Genomic DNA, 26,088 nt, shown 5'->3' on the forward strand with positions numbered 1-26,088 from the left:
AAACAATGTTAACTTCTTCTTTTCTTGTGGTATTAGACACTGAATTTTGCAATAAAGTCCAAAAGAATTCCTGCTGTTGTAATCTGAAAATGACTATCCAAATATACCAGACACTTATCCTTCCAGGGAAACACTTTACTATTCATATGTACCTGATGATACTCTGCCAGTCTTAAACTGATGTAATTAGACATGTTCAACTTTGCATGGAAATCATCTTGTGGTGAGATTATTGACAAAATCATCAATATGAAAAAGATCAATCAGGTCATCTAGTCCTCCCTGCTGCTACATCATTATATTTTTCTGAACTTCCCCTTGAAATGCATCTTATGGTATATGAATAATTTTTTTCTTTATAAACACACACATCCACCTGTGAATTCTGAAATTAAGTTTTGTTAGTTTTATTTGTAAACTTGTTATAAGTAATTTCTATTTAATTTTTGCATACACTTTCTGCTTAAGCTGTTTGCTAAGAAAATATTTATTAGGAATAGAAGCTTAACACAGTAAATCAACACTTAACATTTCCTGGACCACAAAGATAGACACAAAATATTTTACAAAAATTCTTTATGGAATTACACAAAACAAATGCACAGGGTTTGTCTGTTTTTACGCTGACTTAATCCAGAAAAACAAAAACCAACCCTACAAATATCACAAGAAAGGCATGATAAACTGCATTTTTAATCATTGTTGCACTGTTGTGTAACAAGCCCTTGTTACAAAACATTAATTTAGTGTCTTTAAAAAGTCAATAGAAAATGTATTTAATCTAACAGAACTAGTAACAGCTGATATTTTAACTGACTTTACACCTTATGAATAGAGGTACTTTAGTCACAAAGTATGGAGAGTAGAGAGCTAGAAAAAAAAAGTTTTTTTTTAAACCTTTAGTAGTCTTTTTTTTTAAATATAAAATGCACTAATTTCCCAAAATAAGAATATTTTGACACATTAGTGTCAATTTATGCTGATGAAAGCTGATGACAGCTTCTTCCTAACTAAAGTTCATTTCACAAAACCTTAATATATTACATGAATATTCAAGTAAATTATTTAAAAATATTTAAAAGCACAAGAATTGAATTGTACAGTGTTTCATACAGATGGTTAGCTTAGGAATGTTGTCATTTCCAGCTATATATATTTATAGATATTTATTTTTAAGACCATCATGACACTACCTGATATTGCAAGAAATCCTTACGGTTAATGTTTATTATTCTTCCTTTTGTAATTTATAACATTAAAATTTCAGTTGCATTTTAATCAGAAGTTATGCCAATGATTTAATTCATCACCAGCTAATATATTCTTCTTTCTGTGTGTTGCACAACATCACATCACACTGCTGGCCCCACTTTGTGAGATGCTGAACATCCTCAACTTCCATTGACTTTTATGGGAATTGATGGTGCTTAGTACTTTGCAAGTGAGAGCAATGAAACCATTATAATTAAGCAACAGTAAAAAAGACAAGCTCAGCTGGATGCTGTCCCAGCTATATGCTGTGGGTTCACCAGCATCAAACCTCTCACAAAACCCATAAAGAGTAAAAGTAGTGTTCTCCTTGCAGGATTTCTTCTTTATACCTATCACCTGGAGTGATGTAAAAATATTTTATTATTGACTCAAACACTGGGCACCTACAGTGTTGAGAGTGAGTCACTCACTAGTCTTGGTCAGTGGATTTTGGACTACAACAGAATGCTGGTTTACTTAATATCCCCTGCAATGGGCAAATTCCAGAGCAAAATAACCCACAACAGGAAATTGGAATTAAAAATACAAATCATGCACAGTTTACATTACTGTGAGACTTCAATAATACATGCAAGACAATGAAAAAGTCAGAATGTATCAAAGTAGCAACAGTTAAAAATTTAGCAAAGTTTTCACAGTGTCTCTTTACAGCCTTTTACTTTAACACAAGTGCATCACTTACCATCACTATTGCTCAAACATTTTAAAATGTCTCCTGGCCATGCAGATCACTTTGAAAAAAAACAAACCCAAAGCAAATTATATTTCTTAGGCATTTTTAGACATTGAATACAACTTGAATTTTACTCAAATGTTCAACCCTAGGAAATAAGTCGCTGTTAGCAAACTAGAAGTGTTTCCCAAATATAATTTGTTCTACTGTTGAGCGTTAACATTCGTTTTATCTCAGTTACATCCTGAGAGTACTAAATGCCCAAAGAACTAGCCAAATATGCAAAGTTAAACTTTGTTCATCTATCCAAATTCTTGAACAAACAGAACCTACAGGGAATTTCTTATTGGCATCCTCTCAATTTCTTCCTTCCCATCCTTCAGATTGTTGAGGTTTATTCAGTTGCACTGTTATGCCTTTGCCTTCCAGAAATGTTACACTGCTTGGGCAGTTATTAAGGAATAGAATTAGACTCAAGAACAACTGATATATTCTGTCCTAAGTAAAAAACCACACAATTCCATTTTTTTCCCAGTTTGCAATTTCAGTTTGACACCACAACTCAACATTAACCCATAAAACAAAGACTAATACCACTGTCATATACAGTGGGGAAAAAAGTCAGGAGGAAAAATGGGAGGCTCTATGTCAGAGATAATCACTCACTCATAAGGAGAGAATCCAGCTTCCCCTTAGCTACCATTTCATAAATTAATAATTTGTTAAAATCATAATCACAAGAATTTAGCTATTACACAAAATTCAAGTTTTAAAGAAAGAATAAATTAGTTACAGCCTTGTAAACAATGGTTCATTTGTGTAACATTTTTGAAGAAAAAAGAGTTCCCCTGTATAATAAATGAGACAGTACAAGGCACACATTACACTTAAGAATCCAAAGTGATAAAAATAGCAGATGCCTTCATCATCTTTGTTCGCTTGCAATTGTGCTATAGAACACTGGAGAAATATATATAATTTTGTTTATATTACAGTCATTTGAAAGTCTTCCATGACTGCACTCTTTTTGCTAATATATTTGTGCTATTTTATAGTGTAGTGTGATTTGCATCTGTTGAAAAGGATCTTCTCAGATGTTTTCTACAAAGCTGCCAGGGAAAAGGCCAGTTTTTCCATTTCGTTGCAGTGTGCCTTTGAACCAGCCATCCTCACGTTTTTTGTGTACAAAAACAATGTCCCCTTCCTTAAGTTCAAGTTCTGCTTCACTCTGAGGAGGATAGGAGACCACAACCCTGTATCTGTACAATAAAAAAGCATTTTAGTTTAGGATTTTTTATAAAATATTGCACTGTTTACAAAAAAATTCCTATACATGTTACAACTTATCAGAACAGGAAGGTTCCTGGAACTACACCTCTACCCCGATATAACGCAATACGATATAACATGAATTCAGATATAACACAGTAAAGCAGCGCTCCGGGGGAGAGGGGAGGGCTGCACACTCCAGTGGATCAAAGCAAGTTTGATATAACTTGGTTTCACCTATAATGCGGTAAGATTTTTTGGCTCCCGGGAACAGCGTTATATCAGGGTAGAGTTGTAGTTACAGAGCCCATAAGAACTGAAAAATAAACCTATCCCCCTGGACAGAAAATAACAGAATGTTAAAATAAGGAATCCAAGTCAAATGTACATAAAATACCTCTTATGGTCTTTCATTAAGATCCCTGTAAAAATATATAAGAGGGTTATGACAGGCAATGGGAAAGAAATGTAAACACATTTTTGGATATATATGTGCTGTCTTCTTCCAGCTACAGTTACTTAACAATAATCAGACTTAAAAATTGCACAGCAGTAACTGTACTTCATTTCCCAATTGCATGATCATGTGGCGACATATTTTAAAAGGAGTAACTAACAAGACATGTACTTGCTTGCATGTTTATTATTTTTGTTTTCTAGATTATAAGATCTTCAGAGTAAGAAGCATGCTACCTTATTTGTTTAGACAGTGCCTAGCATGTTTTGGGGCTACTGTAACACAAATAATAAATAATTACTGTACATAACGTGTAGATCAGCATTTTCCTCTGGCATATGGACTGTTGAAGATAAACATTTTCTTATGGTATTTGAAGAAAAACTCTAATTATCTCACTGTAATATAAAATTAATACTCTTACACTCACAAGTTACATACCAAATTAAAAACATTTCCTAAAACTCACTTTCTCCCAAATCTGTTTTAAGCACATATAGGACCATTCAGCAATCTTGGGCTATGTCTATACTATACATCACTGATAGCGGCGTGTAACATATGTAAGGTGACCATATTTCCAACAATAAAAACGGGACACCCCCTCCCCTGGGGCTGAGCATCCGAGCCCTGTGCTGCCTGCAGCTGGGGCTGCCTGCCCCCAAGCTCCATGCCATCTGTGGCTAGGGCTGGACGTATGGCCACTCTAAGCATACTTGTAGCTACAGGCTGCAGTGAAAGGCAGGGTGCATCCATATTGCGGAGTGTAGCTACATAAGTCAGTGAAAGACTCTGGCAGAGAGCAGACAGCAGGGGAGGGCTCCCGCAGGGTGGTGGTGGTGGTGGGGAAGGCAGCAGGACACCACTGCTAAAAACAGTAGACAAGGAGGTACAGCTTGGGCAAGTGGAGAATCATGTAGGGTATGTTATCAGGAACTTACCCACACCCTTCTTACTCTACTTGCCTAAGCTGTGCCTTATGGTCTACACTGTTATTTATACCTGTCTCAAAGGGGACTACATGTGTATGTACACTACACACTGCTGAAAGAAATATGCAGTGTAGACATACCCTTAGGGCTGGTCTACACTAACCCCCCAGTTTGAACTAAGATACGCAACTTCAGCTACATGAATAACGTAGCTGAAATCGAAGTACCTTAGTTCGAACTACAAGGTAGTTACCACGGGTCCACACGTGGCAGGCGGGCTCCCCCGTCGACTCCGCGTACTCCTCTTGTGGAGCAGGAGTACCGGCGTTGACGGCGAGCACTTCTGGGATCAATTTATCGCGTCTAGACAAGACGCGATAAATCGATCCCAGAAGATCCATCGCTTACCGCCGAACCCGGAGGTAAGTATAGATGTATCCTTACAGTAGTTCCAGTTCAAAAAGGCCTACAATTTAGATCTGTTAGAACTTTGCAGACAGCTGTGCTTCTAATCTCTGTCACTTTCACAGGACTGTTTTGTACTCCAACCCTATCTATACAATTCATGTCCTCATGTTAAAGTCAGATACAACTATAGCCCATCACTGAATGCAGAACTCTCAATCTTCCAGTTTAAAAATAGCTAAGTGCACTACTAGGCCATATGTTTGGCAAAAAGCATCTGGAATTTCCAGCAAAAATAAATACAATTTGCAACCATAAAGACTATTAAATAGAAATACAATAATATGTTAAAGGTCTGACAAACAGAAAATGCCAAAATATTCAGAGTAAAGATGAAATGCCTGCAACAACCCACCTTGTTATGTTTAATAGCCACAGCATAAGGACTAATTTGACAAGCAATACACTATATGCTACATCACTGTAAGAGAGAGACTCACGTTACCTGTATGCTATTTGTCTGAGTATATTTTATTCTTTTTTTAAAAAAGCTAAACAAAAAAGAAAAACCATTGAAGGAGCTTTATTATATATAAACGAAATATATGGATACAGTCAAAATATTCAGGGACGTGTACTAGCACAGTAGACATTTTTTAAAGTCTTTTGGCAAAGTTTTACTGCTTTAAATAAAAACTTGTATGTGGTGAAGATCATATTAGGAATTAATCACTTGTCAAATTTTATTTATATACTGATTTAATAAATCAAAGCTATCTTTGAGTTATAGCAACCCAAAATGGTTCCGTTAGAACACTGCAGATTTATTGTATTAGTACTTGGATTATATAAAATTTGCCAAACCAATTTTGTGGTACAGTTTGGGAAAACAATACCATTCTCTCACTAGAAGGGAAAACATATAATGGCAGCAGGCTATAAAAGAGACCTAGTTTGGGAATATTTTAATGAAGTTCCTCTACCTGTGGGTAAGACAGGCATGCGTGCAAAATGCAAACAGTGCAACAAAGAAATGCAAGGCCTGGGTGCCCGACTGAAACTACATCCTGAGAAGTATTCCTTCTCAGGAGGAAGCTGTATTGAAGATGATGAAAAGAACATGTAGAATCTTCAGGCTGGTAAACTTTTTTGTTTCATACTTCTTTCTTAAGGACTGCCTGTCTTCCTTCTGGACTATTCTTGAATTCTCATGTTTGAGCAAAAAATATAGTAGTTAATCTATGGTACTGTCATTTTAGATGCAGTTGTGATAAAAAATAAATAGCTGAAATAGGCAGATCTTCCTTTTACAATTTCACCTTTTAAGTAGTACTGCGCGTCAGTGAATGAAACGAGTAATACTAAATGAGCAGTATGATGATAATAATTAAATAACTGCATTGGCTTATTTTGTTTAGGAAAATCCATCCTCAACATACAGGATTCTGAAGACTATCCACCTTCAAGAGCAGCATCATTTTCTATAGTTTCAGAGTTATCTGCCAATAATAATGTTTCAGTCACGTCTTCTATGTCACATAGCCACAGTATATCACCTGTAGCAAATAGAAAAAAAAATCTCCATCATCCAGAAACAACCATAGATAACTATGTGATAAGAACCAGCAGATTACAAAAAGAGGTAATTGATGAAAAAATTGCCCAGTTTGTTTATGCAACAAACTCTCCTTTCCGTATGATTGAGGACTCACACTTCATTAACATGGTTCAGTCATTAAGACCCGGATACAGTTCACCCAACAGAGCAGATGTTGCAGGCAAATTGCTAGATAAAGCGTATGAAAGAGAAATTGAGCAGTGTGCAAAAGGTCTAGAGGGTGAAATTGTTAACCTGAGTCTTGATGGGTGGACGAATGTCCACAATGATCCTGTTATATGTGCTTGTGTGACAACAGAAGAAGGGAATGTCTTCCTTACGGAAACAATTGATACATCAGGAAATGCACACACAGCAGAATACTTACAAGTAGCAGCAGTAAAAGCTATAACAAACTGTGAAAAAACATTCAAATGTCTAATACCCAGCTTGGTCACATACAATGCTGCAAATGTATCCAAGATGAGAAGAAATTATTTAGAAGAGAGTCCTAAGCTAATAACATACGGTTGCAGTGCTCATTTGATGCACCTCCTAGCCAAAGAATTCAGTGTTCCAGAAATAAAGGTTAATGTTGTTGAAATTGCAAAATACTTCTGTAACAACCACTTTGCAGCAGCTGCTCTGAAAAAAGTGGGAGGAACCAAGCTAGCTCACTCACAAGACATGCGATGGAACTCAGTAGTGGACTGTTTTGAGTACTGTATCAAGAACTGGCCTAATCTGATGACAGTTTGTGAACAAAATTGTGAAAAAACAGATGGCACTGTCACAGCCAAAGTTATCAACATTGGGTTTAAGAAAAATGTTGAACACATGCTGAATACCCTGAAGCCTATTTCTGTAGCCTTGAACAAAATGCAGGGAAACAGATGTTTTATTGCTGATGCTGTTGAAATTTGGAAGGAACTGAGTGAGATCTTAAAAAGAGAAATATGCAATGATAGAGTTAAATTACAAGCATTAAAAAAACGAATGGGACAAGCACTATCTCCAGCTCATTTTCTTGCAAATATTCTCAATATTCGGTACCAGGGTCAAACCTGAACTGCTGAAGAAGAGGAGTTGGCTATGATATGGACATCCAGCAATCATCCCTCCATAATGCCAACTATAATAAACTTCAGAGCTAAGGGTGAACCAGTCAAGAAATATATGTTTGCTGATGATATTTTAAACAAAGTCACACCAGTGAACTGGTGGAAGTCACTTAAGCACTTGGATTCAGAGACAGTTGAAGTGATAATCTCACTTTTAACAGCAGTAGCTTCTTCTGCCGGTGTAGAAAGAATATTTTCTTCCTTTGGACTAATCCATTCCAAATTGAGAAATCATTTGGGACCTGAAAAAGCAGGAAAGCTTGTTTTTCTTTTCCAGATTATGAACAAATAGGAAAATGAAGGTGAAGACAACTGAGTTAGCTGCAGAAGCCAATATTTTAAGTTTCTCATGTTGACCTGCCTGATATAGTCGATTTAATTTTTGTGTTTTTTTAAATATTTAACTATTTTAGTTAAAAACAATTTTAACAAAAACAAATCTGATTTTAAAAAACTTGAATGTTTAACTAAATTCAAAAATTCATATGCTTGTTTTGTTAAAATATTATATGTTTGTTGTTGAAGAAAAAACCCAGAATACATAACATTGTTGTTTTAGTTAAATAAAACAATGTAAATATCTGTCTCGTGATGTTCTCCTCCTGATACAGCATGGCAAGAAAATCCTCCAAATATTAATGATTAACCTGTTGAATTGGACATAGTTCACCTTCCAATGACTTCATAAATATCTGCTTCAATTACCTTTGGTAAATGAAATAACCAATCATTCATTTTCTGATATAGCGGTAAAACTAATCTGAAAAGTTTCCAAAATAAATCATTTAAAAAATGTACAGTGTGTACCTTCTAAAAATGAAACCTACATCTATCTCTGAGTTGTGAAGAATATGTATTAACGTTATAACAACCAACAAGAATGAACTTTTATGTAGAAATCCATGATTAAATTGAGTCTTCCTGACTAGTGATTTAAATCCACCCTGGAAAGTTTCATAAAGAAAAGTATTCAGTCAGGCTAAAAAGTACCACAGGTTTATGCATTACCTTTCACTTCTGTCAACTTGGGTTCAAATCCTGGCTTATGACACTGTGACCCAGGAACCTCTTGCTGCCAACTGGCAGAGAGCACAGGGATACGTAGAGTTTTACTGGGATCCCCTGGTTTGGATATATGCATAATAATTCACTAAAGGGTGGCATGTGAGGTCTTTACTGAGAGCTAGTAGCCCACTAGTCATGATAATAATTGCAAAATGTATGTAGAGATAATATTTAAGCAATTGTGTCTATATTGAAAACATGTTCTTAAGGCAGGTAATCAGATTATCTCCCTGTCTGGCCATTGTGTATTGTGTCCCCCAGTGCATGGCCCTACTTGCATTCTGAGACAGATGCTGATTAAGAGATTGCAAAATCTATAAGAAAGGAAAATACAGGAAAAAACAACCTATAGGGGGCATCAAGCTTCTGAACAACAACAATGGATTGTTTGGAAATATATGTAGTGCAAACAGGAACCCTGGATTAGGGCTGTCGATTAATCACAGTTAACTCACGCGATTAAATAAAAAAAAAATCGTGATTACTCAGTTTTAATCGCACTGTTAAACAATAGAATACCAATTAAAATTTATTAAATATTTTGGATATTTTTCTACATTTTCATATATATTGTATTCTCTGTTGTAACTGAAATCAAAGTGTATATTATTCTTGATTACATATATTTGCACTGTAAAAGATGAACAAAAGAAATAGTATTTTTCATACAAGTACTGTAGTGCAATCTCTGTGTGGTGAAAGTGCAACTTACAAATGTAGATTTTTTTTGTTATATTCACCAGAGATAATGCTGCCCTCTTCTTATTTACAATGTCACCAGAAAGTGAGAACAGGCATTTGCATGGCACTTTTGTAGCCAGCATTGCAAGGTATTTATGTGCCAGGTATGCTAAACATTCGTATGCCCCTTCATGCTTCAGCCACCATTCCAGAGAACATGCTTCCATGCTGATGATGCTTGTTAAAAAAAGTATGCATTAATTAAATTTGTGACTGAACTCCTTGGGGGGAGAACTGTATGTGCCCTGCTCTGTTTTACCCACATTCTACCATATATTGCATGTTATAGCAGTCTTGGATAATGACCCACCACATGTTGATCATTTTAAGAACACATTCCCTGCAGATTTGACAAAATGCAAAGAAGGTACTAATCCGAGATAGCTACAGCACTCGACCCAAGGTTTAAGAATCTGAAGTGCCTTCCAAAATCTCAGAGTGACGAGGTGTGGAGCATGCTTTCAAAAGTATTAGAAGAGCAACACTGCGATGAGGAAACTACTGAACCCGAACCACCAAAAAAGAAAAATCAACCTGTGCAAGTACTTGTAATCAAAAATAAAGTGAGCACTGTACACTTTGTATTCTGTGTTGTAATTGAAATGAATATAATTGAAAATGTAGAAAACATCCAAAAATATTTAAATAAATGATATTCTATTATTAACAGTGCGATTAATCGCAATTCATTTTTTAAATCACGCGATTAATCGTGATTAATTTTTTTAATCGCTTGACAGACCTACCCTGGATCTTTCACCAAGGAGGCAAGCTGAGAACGTGACTTTTTCCCCAGAACAGAAGATCACAGCCAAGCCTGGCTGTAAAATGCTGGGAAGACTTTGGGTGTGCATTGCTCTATAAGACAAGAACGTACCTAGTTAAGTAACTCTAGGTTCTAGAATGTGTGTCATGATTCTATTTTATATGTAATAATTTTTTTCCAATACATCTACATGTCATCACTTGAATCTCTATACCTTGTTAAATAAATTTTTATTTGTTTTCACCATAAATGTATCTAAGTGTTGCGTGTTAAACGGACTGTGGTGTGAGGTGTAACTGATATGCTAGGGTGGATTGCTTCTTGAGAAGCAGCAAATCTTTAACTACTATAAGGTTTACAGTTGACACCCCTCAGCGACACAGTTATACCAACCTAACTCCTGGTATAGACAGTGCTATATTGATGGGACGGCTTTTCCCATTCACTAGAATCATAGAATATCAGGGTTGGAAGGGACCTCAGGAGGTCATCTAGGCCAATCCCCAGACATATTTTTGCCCCAGACTCCTAAATGGCCCCCTCAAGGATTGAACTCACAGCCCTGGGTTTAGCAGGCCAATGCTCAAACCACCCTCCCCACATAAAAAAGTTATGTCAGGAGTGGGATTTGACATAGCTATCACCTCTTGGGGACGTGGAATTATCTATGCCAACAGGAGAAGCCTTCCTGTTGATTTATGTAGCATCTACAACCTTTTAAGTGTAGACAAGCCATGAGTGTCAACAGGGGCAGGACACTCCGGGGAGACACTCAGAAGGCTCAGGGGTTGGAATGTGCCTATGGCTAATCTGTAGAGAGATAGTGGGGCCTGCGTAGGCCTAGAGGGGTGGGCTTGTGTTGCCAGTGGCCAATGAAGCTGAGGAGCTGACCCTCACCAGGAAGTCAAGGATTCCTCACGTTAAGGGCAGGTGGTAGTGAGGTATTCCACAACCCTGGGTACTCCTAGGAAGCATCACAGACATAACAAGAGAACATTTGTTTATGGACACATTTCCACTAGGGAAAATGATAACCTGTGTAACCCTTCTGCCCATCTAAGTTGGCAGCAACAAGGGCCGGGTTCTGTATCTAGGGGTTCCGTTTCAATAACACAATGCAAAACCGGCTCGAGCCCCCACCCAGTGACCTGGGACAATTACATACCACCCCCTGGGCGCCTCTAAGAGGCAATACTTCCCCTCTCGCAAGCACGGAGTCTGAGTGTAACAGAAAATGTTTAATAACATGAGGTAAACAACATCAGCATTAAATTGGAAAAACACCAGAACTAGAGTTCTTAGACCAAACCATGAGCGAAGACCCACCCCAGCAAATTGGGCCGTGTCCTCTCCCATTGGTTCTTGAAACCAGCGACCCAAGAATCACCAAAGTCCCAAAAGTCCACCAATCCCAAAGTCTCTTGGGTCCAGCAACCCAAGAATCACAAAAGTCCGACAACCCCCCCCAAAGTCTCTGTCCATGATCAGTGCAGCCCCAGAGTTCAAAAGGGGGGGGCGAGCAGGGTGTTAAGGGGCACCTTACGTGAGCCGAGGCCAACCGGCTGCTTCTCCGTGGGGTTCCACTGCAGCCTTCACCACGAACTGCTCCATTCCACCTGCCGTCCCACTCCTGCCGTCCCCGAACTGCTCTGGCAGCTGCTCCGGCAGCTGCTCCGCTCCGCTCCGCTCACCGACCTGTGAGCCGTGCCGCTCCGCTCCGCTCACCGACCTGTGAGCCGAGCCGCTCCGCTCCGCTCACCGACCTGTGAGCCGAGCCGCTCCGCTCACCGACCTGTGAGCCGCTCCGCTCTGCTCCAGCCGTCCCTTGGGCTGCTCCCACAAGGCTCTGCTCTGCTAGCTGCTCCTCCAGCCGCTCCGCTCACCGACCTGTGAGCCACTCCGCTCACCCCCACTAAGCTAAGTTAGCTTAGCAATAGCTTCAGGCTCCCCCACTAGTTAACACAGCCTCAGTGATCTCAGCTCTTAAGTAGCTTTAGCTCTTTTGTGATTTCAGCTCTTAGTGATTTCAGTTCTTAGTGATTTCAGCTAGTAGTAGGGGAGCCCCAGTGCTGGTACACTAGTGTCCCAAAGTGAACTCAGCTCAGCAGTCTGTAACTAGACTCCTAAGGGAATCAAAGTTAGCTCTGACATTCAACAGTGGAGAGAGGAGGAGGAGGTGCAATTGGTGTTTCAGGCCCACAAAAGGGACCCACACCACCAGGTACCAATACCTGTCCCCATCCTCTCTCAATTCACTGGGTTTTGTAACCCATGCCCCTTGACAAGCAAATGCTACCTAGGTAATGGTGAATGATTCACTCAGTCCTTCTGTCATACAACAGTTCCACTGGCCTTGATTCACAGAATCAGGGTAACAAAACTTTATTCTTCCTGCCCCAATAACAGAGAAACTGGGGATCCCACACCAGCCAAAGTAACCACTTTGAGTTGCTGTGGTTTCATGCCAGGCGAGTGGGTGTGCCTATGCAAACAAGATCAGCCCCTGGAGTTCTTTTCCACACTCGCCATAATTCACCACCAGATGTCAGGGTAGAGCTTATCCTGACTCTGCTTACACCTGTAAGCTATTTGGCACGAATGGCAGGCTCTGCTCAAGTTAAATATTTAATCGTCTATGAAATACTTGTTAATTTTTAAGACTTCTTGATGCCCAACTACACTGTGTCAGCTGGTTCACCCCATCAGTTCATTGTCAATTCCTTGAAGAAATTAATTACATTTGTTAAGCATGATCTCCCCTTTGGAAAAGTATGTCTACTTTAATGTGTTTGAACCCTTCCAAGTGTTGTCCTACTGCCTGTCCCTGTTGAATAACTCTAAAATCTTTCCCAGTCTGAAAGCCAGAGTTAATGGTCTGTGGTACCCTGGGTCTCCATTGGTCCCTTTTTAAATTATGGCTGTTATATTAGTTTGCTTCCAGCCTGTGAATATCTCTTCTGTTGTGAATGAAGCGTCTGATGTGTTTTAATTCATTCTCTACTATCATTAGAATTTTGGAATATGAGCTATCTGGTCCTGGGACCTGACTTAATTTGCCTTTTAAACACTGTTCCCTGCTTCCCTTCCCAACCCGTTTCTTTGTTACATTTCCTTTCCTTCTTTTTTTTTTTCTGACCCCCTTAGGGAAATTTATCTGTTTCTGGAATGTCTTCATCATTCTCTTAATCAGTCAATGATGAAAAATCTTTTAAAACTTCCCAGAAATATGCAACCTGTCACACATTTCCCCTCAATGTCCCTAAAAGAGCTTGTTTCATTTCACAGTCTTCATGGCACTTGATATTTGTGAAATATTTTTGTCTTCACAGTTTTTTCTGTCCTCTTTTCATTTACAATATTGACATTCCTGATCTTTTCTAAATCTCTACGGTCAGCATCATAAGAAAAAAAGATAAATTTCTTGCATGTTTTCTCTCTACCGCCCAATTTATTACTGTGTTTCATTAGCCATAAAACATGGGTTTACCTCCAAGCTAACTGTACCAGATTTTTTTGGCAATATTATCTGTACCCCTCCGTTTTCTGAATCAGTAATCTTATATCCAAATAGATAAATGTCCCAATTTCTCACATGCAAGAGAACAGGACAAAGATGATATTGCTATTATAAGTTAACATCATAGAAATTTATTAAGCTTTATTTTCAATTCCCACCAACTAAGGCCAAAATCTTGGTTCTGCTAATTATTTGACACCCCTTCATGGCTCACCCCTGCCCCACTGTCTCAAATAACTTCCTCCCAATCAGTCCTTAAATGGACTCCCTCTATGGATATCAACTCCCCTCAGGAGCTAATTCCTCAACAGTTTTCTACATTGTCAGACCAGCTCTTACATCCTTAGTGAAAACTGTTGCCAGCTAAGGTCGCTTTGTATGTTCAGGAGATTCATGTCACACCAGTCATTTTGTGGCGAATAAAATGACAGGAGCCACTTAAATCACAGAACAAAATTACCGCTGCCCTGCACTGCGTCTGGATGAAAGAGTTTGCTTGTATTATAATTTGGGATATGCAGTGACGTGTATTTGAGTTCAAGATCAGGCCTTTTTCACCACTGCAGGATCTGAGAGTTGTAATTATAGTACTCTAAAACTTACTTAACCCATCCGTCCCATAAAAAAATTGGACACTGAAATTCCGCTTTAACTTTTATAGAAAATATCGGCAAGTAACTAAAACAAAATTCTGCTGACTAAATTAAATTCTCTTTGTATTTATACAAGGGTATGTCATAACTATGAAGGGAAGGGTAACAGCCCTCCTGTGTACAATACTATAAAATCCCTCCTGGCCAGAGACTCCAAAATCCTTTTCCCTGTAAAGGGTTAAGAAGCTCAGGTAACCTGGCTGACACCTGACCCAAAGGACCAATAAGGGAAAAAAAAAAAAAAAAAAACTTGGGGGGGGGGGGGGAAGGCTTTTGTTTGTGCTCTTTGTTTTGGTGGTTGTTCGCTCTTGGGACTAAGATGGACCAGACATCAATCCAGGCTCTCCAAATCTTTCTGAACAAGTCTCTCATATTTCAAACTTGTAAGTAAACAGTCAGGCAAGGCGTGTTAGTTTTATCTTTGTTTTCTCAACTTGTAAATGTACCTTTTTCGAGGGTGTTTACCTCTGTTTGCTGTAACTTTGAACCTAAGGCTAGAGGAGATTCCTCTGGGCTCTTTAAGTTTGATTACCCTGTAAAGTTGTTTTCCCTCTTGATTTTACAGAGATGATTTTTACCTTTTTCTTTAATTAAAAGCCTTCTTTTTAAGAACCTGATTTATTTTTCCTTGTTTTTAGATCCAAGGAGGTTGGATCTTGATCCACCAGGAGTTGGTGGGAGAAAGGAGGGGGGCTGGTTAATTTCTCCTTGTTTTAAGATCCAAGGGGTTTGGATCTGTATTCACCAGGGAATTGGTGAAGTCTCTCTCAAGGCTACCCAGGAAGGGAATTGGCACATTGGGAGTGGTGGCAGTGGACCAGATCTAAGCTGGTAGTTAAGCTTAGAAGTTTTCTTGCAGGCCCCCACATCTGTACCCTAAAGTTCAGAGTGAGGAAGCAGCCTTGACAGGGTACAACATGGCTTCCCTTGAAATAGCATGCTTCTCTGAAATAAGCCTTACTAAAACAGCAAGAAAACTATTTCAGGGATTCTGTTTTGTGGGTTTTTTTTAATAAACAGGAAAATGATGCACCTGAAGGAACTGTGTTAGTCTGAGAGAAACAGCAGTGTACAGCATCGGTGAGATACTTGTGCCTCACTCCCCGCCTTAAAGTGCAGCAGAGTGGAAAGAGGAGATTTATTACCCACAGTAAAGCCTGTGGACAGGGACACAGCACGGTCTAAAGCATTTCATTAGGAGACAGAAACTCCTTAATATCGTTCCAAACTCTGTCACAAACTTGCAGCAAGGCTAGGCAAAGTCACTTAACCTCTTTGTGTCCCAAGGTTGGTCTACACTACAAAGTTAGGTCAGCTGAACTATATCACTCAGGACTGTGAAAAATTTCACACCCTGGGCAATGCAATTAAACTGACCTAAGCTGCAGAGAAGACAGTGCTAGGTTGACAGAAGAATTCTTCCGTTTACCTAGCTACTGCCTTGTGAGGGAGGTAGATTTACTACAGTGACTGAAGAACCCCTTCTGTCACTGTAGTGTCTACACTGCAGCAGTGCAGCTGTGCCTTGGAAGTGTTTCTAGTATAGACATACCTTCAATTCCTTCCAGATTTAAATTAAAGATACATGAAGGTGCATGTGCCACTGACCTAATGAAGTGGGACCAATTTGTCTACCAAAGTAGACCAATTTGTCATTTTGAGGATTCATATGTGGAGCATCTGTGAAAGGGTTGGAGGGAAAAAATGGTTACTCACTTTCTCATAACTGTTGTTCTTTGAGATGTGTTGTTCATGTCCTTTCCAATCAGGTGTATGCGCGTGTGAAGGCGCACAGTACCCAGTCCATTTTTCCCTGGCAACAACCATAGGGTCTGTCTGGGTGCCCTCTGAAGTCGTGCCTTCATTGCGCTCAATATTGGACCAGGTTGAGGTCCCAGGATGGGACAGGCTGTCGGACGTGAGGGTACAGTCTGTTGAGTCCTTTTAAAAATCGGCTGACCACAGGGTCAGCAAACACCGAGCGCCCCCCCCCCCCCACCCGGACGGAAGGCCAATATGGCGGCTAAGTGCACCCTTATTGAAGGCAACGAAAGCCCCTGCTGCTTCAGATGGAGAAGGTAGCCCAGAATGAGCAGCACTGTGTCAGAACGTCTGGGAAGAGTGGAAGGGTGACCGGGGCTTCCACGGACAGGTCTAGGAGAGATGTGTACCAGTGCTGATGGGGCATGCTGGAGCTATCAATATAACCTGTGTTCGTTCCCTCCGGATCTTGAGGAGCATCTTGTGAACGAGTGGTATGGGCGGAAAGGCATGTAGGAGACAACCTCCCAGCAGAGGAGGAACATGTGCGCCCTGGAGCCCGGGCTATGATTCTGAAAGGAACAACTTTTTGTTGTGTTGCGTGGCGAATAGGTCTATCTGAAACATTGAAATCGTGACATCCAGGTGAAGGGATCACTTGTGGTCACGAAACGACCTGCTGAGGTGATCTGCCAGCTCATTTTGTATCCCTCGGAGGTACGACGCTTGCAGGTGTATTGAATGTTCTACAGAGAAGTCCCACAGCATGAGGACTTCCTGGCACACGGGACAGGAATATGCACCCACAGTTTGTTGATATAGAACATTGCAGTGGTGTTGTCCATCATGACTGACATTGTCCCATTAGGTATGCTCTCAGTTCTTTGACGTTGATGTGGAGAGCCGGATACGCCTGAGACCAAAGACCTTGAGTCCTTTGTTCTCCTTGATGTGCTTCCCCAGCCCACGTCTGATGCATCCATCCCTAGAGACAGGGACAGCTGCGGACTGGCGAAGGGGATCCCAGAGCATACCTCCTGAGGGTCGAGCCACCACGGAAGGGAGTTGAGGACCGAGCGAGGTAGGGTCACTATCCTGTCCAGGCTGTCTCTGGCCAGGTGGTACACTGATGCCAGCCATGACTGAAGAGGTCGAAGTCTGAGTAGCATGCTGCACCATGTAGGTACAAGCCGCATGTGGCCCAGAAGCTTCAGGCAGTTTCTTGCTGTGGTGGTGGGAAACTGTCTGAGGCCTCGAATGGTATCAGTCAGGGCCTGAAACCTGGCTTGAGGCAGGTATGCCCTGGCCTGGGTCAAGTCCAATACTGCCCCTATAAACTCTATCCTCTGAATGGGGGCAGAGTGGACTTTGCTTTGTTTAAAAGGAGACCCAGGTTTACGAAGGTGGCTCTGATAAACTTGACCTGAGCCTCCACTTGGGTCTTGGAGCGGCCATTAATCAGCCATTCTTCAAGGTAAGGAAACACCTGAACCTGGTGCCTGTGCAGAAATGCAGCGACGACTGCCATACAGTTGGTGAAAACCTGAGGTGCTGCTGACAGGCCGAACGGAAGGACTGTGAATTGATAGTGGGTGTTGTTCACCACGAACCTGAGGTACTTCTTGTGGGACTGAGTGATCGCAATATTAAAGTATGCATCTTACAAGTTGAGGGCGGCATACCAGTCTGCTGGATCCAATGAGGGAATGATGGAGGCCAGAGAGACTACGTGGAACTTTAGTTTCTTTATAAACTTGTTGAGTTCCTGCAGGTCCAGGATGGGCCTGAGGCCGCCTTTGGCTTTCGGTATTAGGAAATACCAGGAGTAAAAACCATCGCCCCTGTGCTCCTGAGAAACCTTCTCCACTGCCACTAGAGAGAGGAGCGACTGCACTTCCTGGATAACGAGTTGTTAGTGAGAAGAGTCCCAGAAGAGGGACGGGAAAGGGGGGTGGAAGGGTGGCAGGCCACAGAATTGGATGGAGTATCCCCTCTCTACAGTGCCGAGAACCCATCGGTCTGAGGTAATAACGGACCATGCACGGTAGAAAGGGGATAGTCAGGACAAGAAGGTAAGGCGGGGTGGATCCATTTCCAGGTGTGGTACACCGTCCTTGACCATGCCTTCAACAGGCAGGATTATGTCCCGAAGATGGCTTTTGTTGTCCCAAGCTCTGGCCAGAAGGTTGGCGCGGCCTTTTACTGCCACTTCCGTTCCACCTTCTGGAGCCATCCTGGTGGTTCTGCTGACCGAACCTCTGAATGGGCTGCAGCCGGAAGTGTCTCTGCTGAGTGGAAGGCATGTAGAGTCCCAGGGACCTGAGGGTGGCTCTGGAGTCCTTCAGGCTGTTTAGCTTTTTGTCTGTCTTTTCCGAAAACAGAGTCTCACCTTTGAAAGGCAGGTCCTGTATGGTTTGTTGGAACTCAAAGGGGAGACCTGAGACCTGGAGCCATGAGCCCCTTCTCATGACTACACCCCTGGCCATGACTCTAGTGGCAGCGTCTGCCCCATCAAGCGCTGCTTGCAGAGATGCCCTGGAGATCAATCTCCCCCGCTCAACCAAAGCCGAGAGTTCAGCCTGGGAGTCCGAGGGAAGTAACTCTGTAAAGGTAGCCAATGCCTATCAGGTATTGTAGGCATACCTGCTGACGATGGCCTGTTGGTTGGAAATGCGGAGTTGCAGTCCCCCCGTGGTGCATACCATCTGCCCGAATAGGTCCAGTTTTTTTACATCCCTATTCTTGGGGTAAGGGTCCTGGAAACGCTGCCTCTCTCGCTGATTAGTGGCGTCCACCTCCAGAGAGTCAGGTTGTGGGTGAGCGTATAGATGTTCATAGCCCTTGGAGGGCACAAAGTACTGCCGTTCATTGTGCTTGGCGGTAGGCGCCAGAAAGGCTGGGGTCTGCCACAGGGTCTTGGTCATGCCCGTGATAGTTTTGATGAGTGGTAAAGCAATACAGGAAGGGCCCAAAGTGGCCACGAAGTCCACCATAGGGTCTGCATCATCTACAACTTCCTCCGTCTTAATGCCCAGACCCTGTGCGACCTAGTGCAGCAACTGCTGCTACACTCCAGAGTCTTTCAGAGCTGGGGCAATAGCAGTGTCTGCAAGCGCCTCATCTGGGGAAGATGAGGAGAAGGAGGCCACCAAGGGAGATAGTTGCTCGCTTCCATCCCTGCCGGAGGGATCACTTGAGCTGGTGGGGACAGTGGTGGGATGGTCTGGTCTCAGCGCCGTGAAAGGCGCAGGCACAGCCGTCGATGCCAGCCCCCACTCCAGTGCCGGCGGTGCTGTCTGATGGTGTGTCTGCACCATGATGGTAATCAACATCAGTGCAGGCAGCATCTATAATGGCGCCAGCAGCGTAGTTGGTGCCAAAGGCGCGGTTGGTGCCATAACCTGAGCTGTTGACACCTCCGGAGTCGAGGACATTATCAAAAGCAGCACCGCAGTTGGCGCCGATGTCGGCAACAGTGCCACGGTTGCTGGCATCGATGCCGGAGGTAACTGCTCAGCCGCTGGACGTGGTGGGACAAAGGTTGCAGACGTGACTGAAGCAGCACCCAAGCGAGATCCTTGGCTCCGACCCTGAGCTTGGTGGAAAGCCCATGGAGTGCAGAAGGGCCACTGTGCTAGGTTCTGCCATTGAGGGGCCCACTGCATCGGCTGGGACCTCCTGCGGTGCCTTGAGCTTGATCTTCTGACCCAGCTGTAGTCGGAGCGGTACGAGTCCGACTCTGATTTGGAAGTCTCTGAATTCGAGGACCACGGTGGTGCTGCACCTCTCAATGTGGAGTGTCGGGAATCTGGGGACTGACTGCGCTCCCTGGAGGGAGGCGCTGGCATCTGTGGTTGCCGAGGCGATGGGGAGCGGCACGACATCATAACCAGCTTTCCCTTTGACTGCACAGTGTGGGATGGAGCCTGCAGTGACTACGCCTTCTCCTGCCTCAGGGGCGAGAGTGGTGCCAAGAGTCTGAGCAGGTCCTGTGCTGCCTCAGGAATGGATGAAAGAGGCAGGCTCTCCAAGGGGTTCGGCGAGTGGGATGGGCCTGGACTCAACTGCCTCGCTTGGGCAAAAGTCGACATGGCTGCTCCCTGAGCCTTGGAGCTGTGGTCCGACTGTGGTGCCACTGATGGCTGGTCTCTGGATCTAGGCAAAAGGGATCAGCCTCTTTCGATCCTCCTTCTTCTGCACTGGTGATTGGGACCGGTGCCGAAGGCTGGAGTGTCCCCGAGACGCTCCATGACAGTGCCTAGAATCCTTGGCTGTCTCTCTCTTCGGCACCTGGTCTCTTGAAGAGGGCGTTGGTGTGCTGAAGAAGATGTGCTGATGGTGGGATCCCTGGAACCGGGGTCTGACTGCAGTTGAAGACCTGCCTCCAGGAGGAGAATTTTAAACTGCTGCTCTCTCTTTCAGTGTTCTTGGTTGGAATTCACAGCAGTCTTTTTGATGACCCTCGCCCAGACACCGTAAACAGGAGGTGTGTGTGGGGGTCATTTTTTGGCATGCGCTTTGTGCTGTCCTTGCAGGTCTTGAAGCCCGGGACTGTGGCATGCCCCAGTTGCAACAAATAAGGGGAAGAAACGGGGGGAAATCCCCATAAATAAAACTTACAACTGACTAACTAACTATACTAAACTACACTATCTGAATAAACAAGGTGAGTACAACAGGAATCGAACTGCTAAGTCATTTGCCAGAGCAAGAGCAAGGGAAGTTCCAGCAACTGTCACTGGCGGTAGGAAGGAACTAAGGGAGGGGCAGGACTCTATATTGGGCGCCATGAAGGCTAGACTCCAGGGGGCGCCCAGGCTGACCCTATCATTGCTGCTAGGGAAAAATCTTTTGGCTACTGTGCACATGCGCGTTCACACACCTGATTGGACTCAACATGAACAAGCACTCAAAGAAGTAGTCTCATTTCTGTCACTTCCTTCCCAGGGACAGCTAGGGATGCCAAAGCAAGAAGGATTGTCTGCAAACCCTCACCATGTAGGTTTGATTTGGTTTGATGTCAAGTGTGCTGAACCACTTACTCTTTATGAATGCAATATTTAATTTCTCTCCTAATTGTGCAGTTGGTTGTTGTTTTTTTAAACCATTTCTTTCTGTAGGATAGATGGGAAAAGTTTCCTGGTGTAATTAAAGTGTATACTCTTAGTGTATGTAAAAGCTATGGATTTATGGTGGGAGTTTATTACTGTGCCTTTAAGCAAGGCACATCTATTGGGAAATCTGATTAAAACATAAATAGTAACATTTTCAAAAAGGAGTCTAAGTCCCATTTATGAAAAGTGACTATGGCTATGTCTACACTAGACATGTTACCACAGCACAACCACGTCACTGCAGCTACGTCACCGTAGACACTTGCTACAACAACGGAAGGGGTTTGTCCAAGCTTGTAGTTAATCCATCCCCTCAAGAGGCAGTAGCTAAATTGACAGAAACATTCTTGCGTTGACCTATCGGAGTGTACATTAGACTTTGCAATGGCTTAACTAGGTCTCTTGAGGGAGTGAATTTTTCATACCTCTGAGCTATGTCGATATGTTGACCTAAGTTTTAGGCACAGACCTGGTCTGAGGCACTTAGGAGCATAACTTTGTAATGTAGACCAGGCCTAAGTCTCACTGAAAGTCCTGGGCACTTCTGATAATTTTACCCCAAAGCCTAGGTCTTTTTCAAACAGCTTGGCACCTGGGATTGGAACTGTAAACCAGAAGAAAGTATGATCTTGCTGGATATTTCACTGTTTATTACATTTTGGTTTTGTTTATTTTATCTTCAAGAATACATTTTCTTCCTTTTTTGTTAAACATGTTATTGTATCAACAATTTAGTTCTCCCCCGTCATCCAGTTCTCCTCACAAGGTAACACTTTACCTACTTCACGGAGGGTTTAGAAAGTTTAATTAAAGCTTGTCAAATACTATGAAGACTTCAAGTGCAATGTAAGCAATGTATTCTTATGAAATAGCGAACAAGTACCCTGGCCTAGAGCAATGGAAACATCTGACTAGAGCAGCCACAGAGAGGGAGAAATTAATCCTTCAAAAGAAGGGACAATGAGAAACCAGTGTAAAGGTTGAAACTTCATTTAAAGTACATTTGATGAAAGATAATAAATGTATGATTGGAAGGGGCATGGTTTTGGGATAGCAGTTTAGTCTGGTACCAATTATAGAATGAGAGTACATAAGATTAGATAGGATCTTTCTAAAATGTGTTATTTAATGTAAATATTAATTTAAAAAAATGTTCATCATTACTGTTCCATGTAGATTTAGGAGAAATTAGAATGAAAGGATGTGATTTTAAAACAGTTTAAAAATGTATCTATATATTCTAACAGAAAAATGTAAATCTACCTTTGAATCATGTATGAAATAGACATTTTTATGGATTCAAGTTAAACAGAATAAATAATTACCTCTTCACAAATTTAACTGTGTGATTAAGACAGAAGCCAGACAACAGAAGAAATGGGAACTTGTAGACCACCAGGTAATGTGTAATGTTTTTAGTAGCCTACAATCAATGGGGTTCTGTGTAGACACAGTGGCATGCCCGCATGTAGTGAATTACAGGATCAGGTCAAAGCTTAAAACTATACACAGACAGTGAAGCATTTACTATCAAACATCAATTATTTCCCCCAACATTGGCTAACACCATTGGAGTTTGCATTAAGACAAGTGTTCATTCGTAGAACTATTAATCAAATCGTGCAACTATATTATATTTTTTCTAGATGTTACAGAAATAGATAGGTACGGGTGTCTCAAAGGAGAAGATACCCTATGTCACTGAGATTCAGAGTCAGCAACACGGTAGTAGGACATTAGGGCAATGATAATACCTTGCAACAGCTTATTAACACGTTTCCGGCTTAAGGCTATTCAGAAGCAAGGACCTGATCCTGCAAAGACTTATACTGAACTTTACGCACTAATGGGACTATTCATAGTGATAAAGTTAAGCATATACATAAGTTATCTGTCAAGGTTTTTATACTTTGCCCTCCACTATAGTATCTGAGTGCTTATAGGTCCCAGAACCTTTAAATAACGTAAAGAAAGTAAAAATATATATGTATTATAGCCAGTTGATAAACTGAGAAAAAAATATTAAGAATTTTTTTTAAAACATCAATGGAATTTTTAAAAAAATCAAAACATTATGAATGGCTTTACAGTTTGTTAAACATCCAGAAAAAAAACCCATGAAAATTGTCAATTTTTTTTGTTAAAATTTTCAAAATGTAAACATTTTGAATAATTTCTGCCAGCTCTAATAAATATTGTTGAATGCTGCCGGTTCGTCTCAGTTTAGCCATATGTGATGATTTACCTTTCACAAACAACAGGCCTGGATTCATTCTGGACTGAGCCCAAGGAGGAACATGGCTGCCGGGGGGGAGGTGCTACAGGAATACTGGAATCCAAAGAACTTGTTTTCCGATGCAGAGTCTCCTGTGCTAGTGCTGCTGCAGAGATTTCATTGTTCACAGGACAGGATCCAGCTCTGCCATGGCTGACAGCTGATGGAACCTCAGGCCCTACTGCGCCCTGCAGGGCCATCTCTACAGCTGCTTGTTCAACCTCCAGAGTTGGTGATGATGGAGGTGACACTCGGGGCTTGCGTTTGGTAGATGCTCCAGAAAGCAACTTCAGCAAACCTTTTTTTTCTTTCTGTTAAGCAAAAATAAAGAGTATAAATTAAAGTCATTTTAAAACAAGAGATATTTGGAGGACAATGACGAACTGAAATACAGTTTTTTTAAAATACATGGTCATTTTGATCTCAGAGGACTGAGTTAACAAGGACAGATACTTTGAGACCTCCACAAATCATCAATCATTTTGATTAAATCTAGCGAACTAAATAGTGTTATACATTGTTTCCATTAAATAAATGCCTTTGGCTGCAAAAATTACTAGAGAAAGAAATGTCTTTTTCTAATTTCTGCTGTAAGAATACAGTACTGGTTTTTTAGTAACCAAAAAGAAAAAACACTTCTGCTGCAAAGGAATGTATGCACCTTCACTCAAGCAAGACCACAAATGGGCTAAACTCCTTCACTTAGCTGAGAAAAATAACCCAGTCAAGTGATTGCCTTAAGCACCAACCACTATGCTTTAAAAGGGAGTTTACAGGGTGGAGAAGTCAGCTGAGGGCTCTTTAAGAGATAGCCATTAGAGGCTGAGAGTTTTGGTTAGAGGGGAGGATTCCTGGGAAAGAGGAGAGATTCCTCTGAAACTGAGCAGGGAGGATAATCTGCACCACAGCCTGTGGTTTGTACGAGTGCCTCCAATTTTTCCTCCCTTATTCCCCATACAGGGATCTCGAATGGTTAGCAGAATTTTGCCAGGAGGGGAATTGTTTGTGTTTTGTATCCTTGTTACAAGGAAGAACTGTAAACATTCTTTTTACTTGCTCAGACAGAAACCCCTGAAGACTATAGAATCATAGAAATGTAGAGATAGAAAGGACCTCAAGAAGTCATCAAGTGCAGCTTCTTGCTCTGAGGCAAGGACCAAGTAAACCTAGACCATCCCTGACAGGTGCTTGTCCAATCTGTTCTTATAGAATCTCCAATTACGGGGATTCCACAACCTCCCTTGGCAGCCTATTCCAGATCTTAACTACCCTTATAGTTAGAAAAGCTTTTCCTAAAATCTAACCTAAATCTCTCTTGCAGTAGATTAAGACCATTACTTCATGTCCTATGTTCAATGGACATGGAAAACAATTGATTACTATCCTCTTTATAACAGCCCTTAATATATCTGAAGACTAACAGGTCTCCCCTCAGTCTTCTTTTCTACAAAAATAAACATGCACATGTTTTTTAACCTTTCTTGATTGGTCAGGTTTTCTAAACCTTTTCTCATATTGTTGCTCTCCTCTTGACTTTCTCCAATTTGTCCACATCTTTCCTAAGGCCTGATCTACACTATGAGTTTAATTCAAATTTAGCAGCGTTATATCTAATTAACCCTGCACCCGTCCACACAACGAAGCCATTTATTTCGAAATAAAGGGCTCTTAAAATTGATTTCTGTACTCCTCCCCGACGAAATCGATATTGTCATTTTGAATTAGGATTAGTGTGGCTGCAATTCGATGGTATTGACCTCCGGGAGCTACCCCACAGTGCACCACTGTGACCGCTCTGGACAGCAATCTGAACTCGGATGCACTGGCCAGGTAGACAGGAAAAGCCCCGCGAACATTTGAATTTTATTTCCTGTTTGCCCAGCACAGGAGAGCACAGGTGACCACAGAGAGCTCATCAACACAGGTAACCATGCAGGCCGATAATCAAAAAAGAGCACCAGCATGGACCGTACGGGAGGTACTGGATCTGATCGCTATATGGGGAGAGGATTCAGTGCTAGCAGAACTTCGTTTGAAAAAACGAAATGCCAAAACTTTTGAAAAAATCTCCAAGGGCATGATGGAGACAGGCCACAATAGGGACTCAGAGCAGTGCTGCGTGAAAGTTAAGGAGCTCAGACAAGCCTATCAGATAACAAAGGAGGCAAACGGTCGCTCCGGGTCAGAGCTGCAGACATGCCGCTTCTACACTGAGCTGCATGCAATTCTGGCGGGGGCCGCCACCACTACCCCACCTCTGACCGTGGAATCCGAGGCCGGGGTAATCTCATCAGCTACACCTGAGGATTCTGCGGACGGGGAGGAGGAGGACGAGGACGAGGACGAGCTTGCGAAGATCTTTTTCTCAGCCTGACTGAAGTACCCTCCCAAGCCAGTACCCAAGACCATGACCCCATGGAAGGGACCTCAGGTGAGTTTACCTTTTAAAATATAAAACATGGTTTAAAAG

At 41.9% G+C, this 26,088-nt stretch overlaps 1 protein-coding gene across 3 annotated transcripts in view; it reads right to left on the reverse strand.

Moving 5' to 3' along the window:
* Positions 1 to 383: 383 nt before the first annotated feature.
* Positions 384 to 26,088, reverse strand: part of SH3RF1 (SH3 domain containing ring finger 1) — a 159,577-nt gene continuing 133,872 nt past the window's right edge. For all 3 annotated transcript variants that reach the window (XM_034770971.1, XM_034770972.1, XM_034770970.1), the window contains exons 11-12: positions 23,589 to 23,929; positions 384 to 3,204 (exon numbers count right to left, since the gene is read on the reverse strand). In XM_034770971.1, the coding sequence (XP_034626862.1) occupies positions 3,036 to 3,204; positions 23,589 to 23,929 (510 nt within the window). In that variant the 3' untranslated portion in view covers positions 384 to 3,035. The remainder of the gene's footprint in view (positions 3,205 to 23,588; positions 23,930 to 26,088) is intronic.

This window comes from Trachemys scripta, chromosome 5 (assembly GCF_013100865.1).
Source record: "Trachemys scripta elegans isolate TJP31775 chromosome 5, CAS_Tse_1.0, whole genome shotgun sequence".
NCBI lineage: Eukaryota > Metazoa > Chordata > Testudines > Emydidae > Trachemys > Trachemys scripta.